The 11,545-nt window shown below is 35.3% G+C and overlaps 1 protein-coding gene across 1 annotated transcript; it reads right to left on the reverse strand.

Annotated features, from left to right (window-relative positions):
* Nucleotides 1-3,567: 3,567 nt before the first annotated feature.
* On the reverse strand, nucleotides 3,568-8,751 carry LOC100784918 (trihelix transcription factor ASIL1). The gene is made up of 2 exons (XM_003539505.5): nucleotides 7,687-8,751; nucleotides 3,568-3,825 (listed from the first exon to the last, which is right to left on the reverse strand). The coding sequence occupies exons 1-2, from the start codon at nucleotides 8,594-8,596 to the stop codon at nucleotides 3,812-3,814; spliced, it is 924 nt and encodes a 307-aa protein (XP_003539553.1). The 5' UTR covers nucleotides 8,597-8,751; the 3' UTR covers nucleotides 3,568-3,811.
* Nucleotides 8,752-11,545: the final 2,794 nt, after the last annotated feature.

Genomic DNA, 11,545 nt, shown 5'->3' on the forward strand with positions numbered 1-11,545 from the left:
AAGAACAATTGAACAAAAAATTCCACATAAATTCAAACAAATTGCTCTTAAAAAGAAACTGGAAATTAAAACACAAATAAACAATAAAAATACAAATTCAGAACAAAAGTCAACAAAATTTTCACAAATTTCACAAAATCCACTTAAACACAAATGTAAAAAATTCCACCCAAAAATAACTCGAATGTTCAAATATATTATCAATATTGCCAGAACATCAGAAATATGGTTTGTGATGATAGTTATGGACCCATTTGTCCGTTGTTGGCTAAGGTCTCTATTTCTATTAAGGTTTGATGCATGCTAACTTTTAGGATTGCCCAGGAGGTGTACGTACGGGTGTTTGCATAACATGCAGTTTTGGATCAATGGTAAAAGAGTCATTCGATATATCTTAGCACAAAAAAATGGTGCACTTTGATCAGTTTAAACAAAATATCAAATTTAATTTAATCAAAATCAATTTTGACTGATTTAGATGATTCAGTTTTTTATTTTACTAAACCTTTTATTTTAATAAGCTAAGAATTTTATTAAAAGAAACACAAGGGATATGTTATTTTTTTTACGGTGAGAGGAGTTATGTCCACCCTAAAAAAATAGAATTTAAAGGTTATACACCGAAAAATATAAAATAGTATTATATTATCGTCTAATTACAAATAATTATTTCATGACTTTTAAGATAATTTGATAAAAATTAACAAATATATCATAATAATAAGTTGTGATTAAATGAAATTATTAGTGCCTAGTCTTTTTTTAAAAAAAAATTAATGAGTAACTAATATGAGTAATTTTTTATCCCATCAAAATATTTGGTCAAACTCCGTTTTTTACTTTAACCCTTTTACAATCTCTGATCGTTGGACAAAAGCTAATAACATAATTAAACTCAAATACAAGGAACTTAGATCCCAAAGAAAAGAAAAAAAAGACAAGGAAGTACTCTATCTACCTTAGCTAATGATCATCATGCCAAAATTGAAATGTGTTAAAGATGAGCAAAACATGTTAAAGGAAATAGAGTTAAAGTTAAATGAATTTGTGTCTAAAATACCTTTGGTATTCAAAGTCGATCAACCTAATAGACAATAAACGTCTTAAAACCTTGTAAAAATAAATGTTTCACCAAGAAAGAAACATGTATCTTCTTAGACCACTGCAAGAATTTTGTGTTTAAGCATCAACCAAAAGTCAATTATAAAATGCAAAAATTGACGCTAAATGTGTATTAGCCTTAGCTTTATGTTAGTCACCCGTTCGATGTTATAATGCTGAAAGCTAATCAATTGCATCTAAAAAATGGTTGACACAACTTAACGTCGACCACAAAACTTATGTTAATGTCAACACTAACTAAACAAAAGGGTCAACACTAAACATAATGTTAGATAAAGCCAAGGTTAAGATGGCACTAGTAGCATTCGCCACTAGCTAGCCGTCACAACTCACAAAGTAGCGTTGGGCCATGGTCGATGCTATTCATTGAACTACTTAAACCACCACCCAAATCCAAATTGTCCCCAAAACTTGAATCTCTTGTTTACGGTTGTCTTTCCAAAATCACCCGCTTTTGAAAGTGTAAAGGATGAGGATGAATGGCATAATTGAGATTGAACAAAAAGTAAAAAAAAAAAAAAAAAAAAACTAAGTAATCAACCTTTGTAACAATTACTCTTTTGTTGTTCAAATCCTTATAAATATTTGTTAAAACGTGGAGTACAACAACTATTTCAATCTCTCTAGGTTAATGTATTACAATTAAAAAAAAATACTTTTGAAAATAACTTTGTGTGGTCTAATAGGATAAATAAACTTGAAAATCTTAGTGACACGAGCATCGTGCACTTCACATGGCATGCTAATCCTCATGAAATGGGCTAATAATTGAAACAATCTAAATAATGCAATTAGTTTTTTTTTATATTATTTTGTCCAATAATTGTTTATCACAACTAAGTGTCCATGTCAATACAAGAATTAATTCAACAAGCCTTTTGAATTCCTCATCAACTTAAATAATTGTTTGGGGTTAAAAGTCGATCACTAGCTAGCAAAAAAAAAAATACTAAAATTATTATCACCAAAATCGAATTGAACCAAATTCGAAAGTTGTCATATATTTGTGCTAATATTTAATATATTAAATATTTGTTCAAATCTTTAAGATCTTTCAAATATGGTTTAATTCCAATTTTAGCAGCAACAATGAGTTAGAAAATTTACCTGTGTCAACTTTTAACACCAACAGTGACAAAACAGTAGCTGAAGCTAATGACGAATTTAAAAGGTTAGTTAAATTAATTCCTGGTATATAAAACAAGAATTGATCACACTATTTATAATGTTTCAATTATTTGGCGAAAAGGGTAGACTGTAATCCATGGATGAAGCATTTCATGGGGGACTGAAAGCATGTGGAGTATATAAGATTCGTTTCACTGAGATTTTCAAGTTTACTTTTCCTCTTAGACCATATAAAGTCATTTTGAAAAATAAAAAAATAATTTTTTTTGTTGTGATAGATACACCTTGATAGGTTAAAATAGTTTTCATTTCAAGTTTTAGAAAACATTTATAAGGATTTGAGAACTGAACAACAAAAACAAAACTGCCACAAAGGTTTAATACTTTATTTATTTCTTCTTCTCTTCATTGTACCACAAGCACGTTGTTTATCCACACCACTTCTACATTCAAAAGCAAAATTTTGGAAGTGGTTAACGTAGATGGGAGATTCAAGTTGTGGGAAACAGTTTGAGTTAGAGGTGTTTCCAGAATGATTTAAACTTTTTATTAAAATATCATTCAAATTAAACATAAAAATTATATACAATTTGATTTAATTTGAATTAATAACTAATTACAATGTAAACAACACTTTTGTCAAACAAAACATCATCACCAACTTAAGCATACTTGATGAATCATATTTAAAAACATTTCAAACGCAAAGATGATGGAATTTAAATTTCATTTTAATTATATAATGTTATTTATTTTTGTTAGATGTTTAACTTGTTTTCTAAAAAATCATTGAAATAAATTTACTATATTTTTAATATATTGATTTTGTCGTTAAAAATTATGATAAATAAAAATGCAAAGGAGCTATTATCTTAAAATAAAAATAAATGTAAATAAAAAATATAAAGATATAGAATCACACGTGAGATTTAGATCATGTTTAGAAATTATTTTCCATAAAATAAAAATAATAATTGAACTTATTCATAAATTAAAATCAATTTATGCAGTTAAATTTACGAAAGCTCTTTCATCTTCAAAAACTAAAGTGCATAGGTTAATTTTAACTCAACATTTTACCTTATTATTTTCTTCTCTTACATGTTTCATCATTAAGTAAAAAAAATTGCTAAAATTCTTAAGTCAGATGTGGTATAATAAAATCCACCAATAGTAAATTAAGAACCAAATTGAAGAGTGCACTACTGGAGATACCCTAAATTCCTGTATACAACCAATTATCACGGTAAAAAAAATAAAAATTGCGAATATAGCACCAGAAAATTTTGGGAAAACACACATAAAAGGAAGCTCCAATTGAATAGCTATTCACAATCCCTTTTCTCATTTTTCTTGTGTTCTTAGTTGAGAAAGAAAGTAAATTTACTGCACATAATGAAAGTTGCACTATTAAAATTCTAGACACAACCAAATTTGAACCTTACTGTGAAAATACCTAACGTAAATTCCTTTTTCATCAAAAAAGAAAGGCTAAAGATGCTTCCATGTCCAATGCTAATATCTCTCTATTCTTCTCAATCAGAATCTCTATCACCGCTTGCTACGAAACATTGTCTGTTTTGGGGCAGAGAAATGTAACCATTAGATTGAGAACCACAAACAAGGCAAAGACAAAAATACACAATAAATCAAAGTCACATCGGTGAAAACTGAAAGCTATGCTAAGATTGAGAAGGATTTAACCATGTAATAGAAAATAGAAATAAGGTTCTAGCTAATTAGTGAGTGCATATTCCAGCCCAAAAGTTCCCCTCACAGCAATTTTACCTTCTTATAATAATAATAATAATAATAATAATATCATATTATTTAAATATAATATAATAATGCCTCTCGCTGTTAAAATATAATATGAAATTATCAAAATAATTCTAAAATAAAATATTACAATATCAATAAATATATGTATTATTGAAAGAATAAAAAGAATGTAACTAATTTCAATTGAAATTTGAAAATGTTAAATAATTTAAAGTATAATAGAAATATTAATATATTGCTATAAAAAATCAATTCAAATGAAAATAAAAAATGTATATTTCATCAAAGGTATGCAACTTATAAGTTTATTTGAAACTATTTCATTCTCTCATGTTTTTTAAAAATATTTTATTTTCTTTGGATCTTGATGATGCATTTTATTCTTTTATTTTCATATATATAAATAATTTTAATTAATAAGAGAAATATTAAAATTATTAATTTTAATTGATAGATAACCCATGTAAAGCACGGGTATAACAATTAGTTTAAAAGTATAGGAAACAACAAATGTTACTTTCCGTTTAATATTTTCTATTTTTAAATCTTTAATAATTATCTTTAAAATATTGGCTAAAATTTACCTAGAAAAAAAAAACCTAGAGAAATAAAAAGCTATATTATTATGATGATTATAATGATGAAGTTAATGATGAAGTGAAATTCTCAATATTTTCTGAGACAGCAAGATTTCTAATTTATTTACAATTATTGCATACCCATCACAGTATTGAATATTGATAATGAGCAATCATAACATCAACATGCAGGGGCGCTCAAATCTTGCGTTAGAGCGTTAGAAAAAGATACTTGCAAAAAGAATACTATAACACAATTTCAGTCATCCATCGCAATTATAGGTTCGAAACCTAACCAGTTGACTGATAATACATAATATTCTTAACAACAATCATAATAAACACAAGAAAGTGTTGAATAAACAACATTGAATAGTCTTTAGGTTAAATTTATTTTAAGTGAACTCTAATACTCTATGATGTATGACTAACATAAAATATGTTTCAGATAGTTTTTCTTTTATATAGATAATCATTTCAGTGCTGTACACAGTAGTTGGTATCTGTCAATTAATCATTAACAATCGGAAGTACTAAAGTGTATCTGATAGAGCACTGAACATTGAGAGTAAGACTGAGCAAGGCATGGATTAGTATTGGGCTCCAACTGGCACAAGCCCAATATATGAAAGGTCCACACCACACCCATAGGAAACAGAAGGGTGTAGAGAAAGTGAGTTAGTTAGTTAGAGGCTGATTTGGCAATTGGCCGGTTTTTATGCCAGGCAGCATGATATAGGGAGAGTGGAGGGAATAGGGTAGGCAATTAGTCATTTTGGATCATTTTGTGACAGAAATAGTTTCTCTGAGGAGCTTTGCTCTGGGATTACATGGGCTTCCTCTCTTGTAACAGTTCCTTTTCAATCAATAATTCTATCTTGTCTTCTCTTAAATTGGGGTTCTATCAATTGGTCCGACCTGTCAGATTCGTTGGAGGGAACTGTCCAAGCCACCGAAGATGACTGAGAGAGTTGAGGCGTTGGTAGCTAAGGTTACTGTGTTGGAGGATTCGTTCAAGCAACCGAGTCTCACCAATCTTTGATGTTGGAGATGGCCAAGCTACTGGATCGACACTCTAATGATGAAGGGCATAGTGGCAGAGGAGGTGCATAGTTTTACTGTGGTGATTCATTGGTTGAGTATCGGATGGCAGCAAGGAAGGTGGAGCTGCCCTTGTTAGATGGTACTGACCTGGTGGGATGGATCACATGGGTGGAACTTAATTTGAAGTGCAGTGCAGCGTACATCGAAGGAAGTGAAGGTCAAGCTGACGAAACTCAACATGGAAGGGTCCACCATCCATTGGTTTAACTCGTTGTATGAGACTGAGGACCACTTGACATGGCTTGAGCTGAGACAAGCCATGATTGAGAGGTACAGGGGGGCCTGACATGATAATCCATTCAAAGAGTTGATGTATCTCAGGCAAAGTGGAAGTGTTGACAAGTACATATAGTAGAATTTGTATACATCTTGTCTTAGGTGGGTCGGCTTCCGGATGAGCAATACCTGGGCTACTTCATGGGAGGACTTTGCCCAGATTTACGGTTACAGGTGTGCACCTTCAACCGGTGTATTTGAGCTCAGGTGATGAAGTTTGCCCGAGATGTGGAGAGGCTTGTTTACATGGAGGAGGTGCTGGAGGGCTTATCATGTGACGACAAAGGACACTTGGGGAAAGTGGTGATGGATTAGAGAGAGATGACTATGAACTTTGTGCTGAAGGGAAACCCACAGCAACTCAAGGGGTTATCTGATGGGGCAGTTATGTTAGAAGTGAATGACTTTTTGAAACCGAAATCAATCCTACTGACCAGTAGAGACAGCAGGGGGGCTAATAAAGATGCTACTGGGGAAGATGAACTGATTTTGCACAGTCAATTTCCTCCTCTCAATCTTGGGGACAAGGTTGTTCTTCCAGCGGCAGGATGTGATAGAGCACTGAAGGAGAACACTGAGAGTAAGGCTGAACAAGGCATGGATGAGTATTGAGCTCCCACAACAAACCCAATATTTGAAAGGTCCACACCCGCCCATAGGAAACAGAAGGGTGTAGAGGGCATGAGTTAGAGGCTGACTTTGAAGGTTGTTATGCCAGGCAGTTAGTCATTTTGGATCATTTTGTGACAGAAATAGTTTCTCTGAGGAGCTTTTCTATGGAATTACAAGGGGTCCAAATGTAAGTTCCTTTCCAATAAATAAGAAATCTTCTGTCTTCTCTTGAATTGGGGTTCTATCAGGTATCCATCACTGATTTTCTTCTATCAAGAGTGCTCCCAAATGCCAACCACCCTCCCCCTCGGAAGAAAGAAAAACAGAAAAAGTAAACGAAAATAGGCTTGCAGCTCTTTCTGACCGAAGTCCTGAGGCAAAAGTTCTTAGGCAATAGACAGACGGATGTTTTGACCTCTGTATAGTAAATAGAAAAATGTTTTCTCATACCAACATTTTCAGCTTTGACCTTTTCTTTTTTAAAAATGTGACAAATAGATCTGAAGTTAAATGACAAAATACATTATTAATGCTATGGGCTTTTTCTTTTTTTTGGATTGGTGAGGGAGTTACATATGCCAGGACGAGCGCTTTAAATGAGTTATGAGTACAAACATGTATTTGTGTATTGTGTTTGGGTTACGTGGAATTCAATTATTCAGCCATTCCTGTCTTATTAGCAACGAAGCATTAAGCTAAAAAAAAAAAAAAGATAGATATTGCCATTTGCCAATGCCTCCATTTCATGAAACCCCAGGTAGCACTCTAAACGAACAAAAGATATCTGGAGAAAACACTTTTTCAAGAAAGTTCCATAGCAAAAGTGTATCATCATGCTCTATCAGATACAAGTTATGAGAATCATTAACAACATGATAGTAAAATACTATTACCTTTAACCAAGCAGAGTAATTACAATCAATCACAATAGCACATAAATAACAACACAATGCAACCAATAGTAACGCACAACAACATTAAATAAACTTATAAAAGAAGAAATTAAGAAGGTAAACCAATCAATAAAAAAAAAAGGTCTCATTTAAGAAATTGACATGGAATAAAAGAGAGGCTAATAACTAACCAGAAGCAGAAGAACGTTTGGAGCGGTTGATTTTCTGCAAGTGAACCTGCGTTTCCATGAAGAGTTTCATTCTCTGGGTTTCCAAATCCTTGGCGAACTGCATCCTCTGTTTCTCCAACTCCACCATTTGCCTCTGTTTCGCTTCTTCCACTCTCTCATAAATCTCCCCAAACCTCTCCAACGCCTCTGCCATCTCTCTGTACCCAAATTCCCAATCTCCTCTTCCTCTTTTCTTCTTCATCGTCCCTTTCTCACTCCCACTGCTCCATTTTGACCCATCCGAATTCTCGCTGTCGGCCTCCGCCGCCGCCGCGGCGGCGGCGGCGGCGAACACCGAGAAATTCCGGCGGAAGTACGAGTCGGCGACACTATCTGGCGAGGCCGACGCCGGCTTCGCCTGCGCCGGCCGCTTCTTGGTGCCGGATCGAGGGCCGACGGGAATGACGGGCCACAGCGGGGACTTGGCCGGGGGGGTGCTCCGACGGGTTACTCCGGCGGAGGACGGCGGCGGAGGGGAGGGCTTTTTGGCGGGGAAATTGTCGCCGATGAGGAAATCGAGGCGGCGGAAGAAGGGCCAGGTGGTGGCGGAGTCGCCGGAATCGGAAACCCTAGCCTTCTCGATCTTGTACTTCTTCTTGAGCGTGTCGATGCGGTTCTTGCACTGGACGTCGGTGCGGCGGGCCTTGGCGCTGACGTGGCCGTGGAGGGCGTTGACGGCGTCGGCGACCTCCTGCCAGTGGCGCTGGCGGAGGTTGCCGCGGTTGAGTTCGAGGTGGCGCTGGCCCCACGCTTCGATGAGGGTGAACGTGGCCTCCTCCGACCAGCAGTCTTCCCGGCCGGGGAACGGCGACGGGCGCGGCGGCGGAGGGGTGACGTCGGCGTGGGGTGGAGCTCCGGCGATGGAGTCCATGGTGTAGGGTGGTGTTGGGGGTTTGCTTTTGGATTGACGGTGGTGGTGGTGGTGGTGGTTGTTTGGTGTTACGGTGAGTTCGGTGAGTCTGAGGAACCTTTGCCTATGTTATGTTCTATGTGAGCTATACGACGTTTGGCGATTAATGTGCGGGAAGCTGTTTTTTTTTATGGAATTTTTTGTTTGGTAGGTTAGGGGAATTTTTGTAGGCCCACATCAATTGCGAATTGTTTGACTCGTGATGAGCTTTGGATACAAGAAAAAAGGCTTATTCTTCCTGCACGTCTCACTTTGCTTCCAACACGTCCCACTTTGTGTGAGTTGACAAAATTGTCCTCAACGAGGATTGATGCCTTAGTCGTGTGTACTCCCTTCCAAACCCTAAGTTCCTAACACCTCCCTCCATTACCTCCATACTCCCAATGCGCAAAGCCCCTTCCCAACCCAAGCAGCTCCTTCCAACATGATAGTCTTTCACCTCCACCCAAGCCCTTGCACCCTAACAAAACTTGACCCTATTTTGGAAAGGCCTTTTTAGAATACACTATTTTTTACACTTCTGGAAAGGCCTTTTCCAGAATATGTGTAGTCATTTTTGGAATAACTATTATGGGTTTCAATTTCTGTTTTGGATAGACTATTCTGAATACTAATTAGTGTTCTGGAATAGCTATTCTAGATTTCTTATTCCAGAAACATATTTGAAAAAAGAGACTCAAAATACTAGTTCTGGAATGTATTTGAATGTTGGGGATTATGTTTTTCAAAACGTATTTAAATGTGATGTTTTGCATATTACCAAATGTCACCACTCTCAGCCTCACAATCAAAATCAGGATGATGTTGTTGCCTTATTCAATCTCATAAAGGGTTCCAAAATGAAACTTGTTAGCTGGGAGGAAGGCCATGGAAGGGATCCTTGCGGCAGCACATTAAGCAAAGAGCGCGGTGGCAAAGCAATTGATGTCAATGCCGTTGGGGATAGTTGACGTCGTCTTCCCCACGTCGTGGTTGGAGAAAGGCCATGTTGGCTCTAGTAACATCATGGTTGGGTTCAAATAGTATGATTGTCGTTGCCAGTCCTCCCAAACCACCGCACGAGGCAGAGACTCGGATCCTTTCCCTGATGCTTTCATGGTAATGGCTCATCCTCATTAAGGACAATTTTGTCCACTCACATAAAGTTGGGACGTGCAAGAAGCATAAACCAAGGGATAAATACTATGGGCTTTGGGTTCAAGTTTGGGTCTGATGGGGATTGCATTGGCCCATGTTATCTTAACTCCTCTTTTTTTGCTTTTAGAACTTTGCACCTTTTTTAAAAAAAAAAAATTCATAAAAATATCTTTGACAAAAATAGTTTTTATTGTGTTAATTTTTTTTTTATAAAAGAACATAAACATATTTTCATTATGTTAATTTTGTTGGTAGCACAATGGAAACAAGCTTCAATTGTGTTATTTTTTTTAATACAAAACAAAAATTAGTTTTCATCGTATAAGAATATACAATGCAAACTACTTCATATTTAGTTGGAGAGAAGTCGAAAATGATGTGAGGAAAGAGTAGAGTAGAAGGAAAGAGAAAAAAAAAAGGTTACAAGAAAGAAAGAATGAAAAGAAAAATTGGAGAACGAAAAGAGGAAAAAATGACTGCAAATAACAAACCTTGGTTTCTTCTTGCATCCTTTTTTATTTATAAACGTGTTATTCGTGCAACAATCATGTAATAATTGGGAATTGATATTGGTCCCTCCAAAATTGCTTTTGACCCCTACCATTAAAGCACAATTACCAAAATATTATTTATTCTCTTTCCTCTCATATTGGCACCCACCCCACACTTTCTTCCTTTTTCCATCCTTGTTTCCCTTTTCACTCTCTTCCTTCCTTCCTTCCTTTCTTATTTCCCTCCTTCCCACACGCATTCATCTACTGCTTATGTATTTTTTGTTTGCTTTTAGTATCACAACATTGCACAACGGAATCATGATTCCATTTTTCTCCCTAATTTTCTAACAACACAATAAAAATCATGATTTCGTTATGTTGCATAATTTGCAGCACAATGGAAGCACGATTATGTTGTGTTGCAAAATCATCCCACAACAGAATCGTGATTCCATTATGTTACAATTTATGTAACAAAATATAATCATGATTTTGTTATGTTACATAAATTGTAACACAAAGGATTGCCATTGTGCTACACATTATGCATCAAACAATTTTTCTTTTGAAATAATCAGTTTTTTTTGTTTTCATGTAGGTCAATGATTTGATGAAGTTACAATGTCAACTGGATGGAAAAATATAGATGACGGAAGTCAATGTTTCTTTTACCAACCCGACCTTTTATATAGAGTTGAGCTTAATGATACTGTTTTGGGGAATGATAATAATGACATTGATATGCAATCGCAACCTAGTTATCCCGAATTTTCTAGTTATTTCATGATTGATTAGGTATTTCATGACTTTTGTGTCTGTGTTTTTTGAAGCCTTGTGTTTTTTTTACTGAATAATTTTTTTTTATTCTTTTAGGTTTTTCAAGAGCTTTAGGATTTGTTAAATTGAGCTTGGCGTGTGGGAAAGGAGCACCGGTTTGTGGTTGTGATCCAAAAGTTAGAAATAAAAAAAAATGTTATATCAAGTTGCGAAAAGGGGGGGAAGTACAAACAATACAAAGACAAGTTAGTATGCAAGACCACTGGAACCAGAAAATATGAGTGCCCTTTTATATTAAAATGGAAGTTTGTGAGAACCATATGGTGGAGACTTACTATAGAATATGGTCCATAACCATAAAGTGATGACAACATTATTTGGTCATTCATATGCCGGTCGTTTAAGCAGTGAAAAAAATTGTGGTTAACCAATCGACCAAAAACATGGTGAAGCCTAGTCAAATTTATTGACAATGAAATATCAAGATCAAAAAAATGTTGAT

This window comes from Glycine max, chromosome 12, assembly GCF_000004515.6.
Source record: "Glycine max cultivar Williams 82 chromosome 12, Glycine_max_v4.0, whole genome shotgun sequence".
Classification (NCBI taxonomy): Eukaryota; Viridiplantae; Streptophyta; class Magnoliopsida; order Fabales; family Fabaceae; genus Glycine; species Glycine max.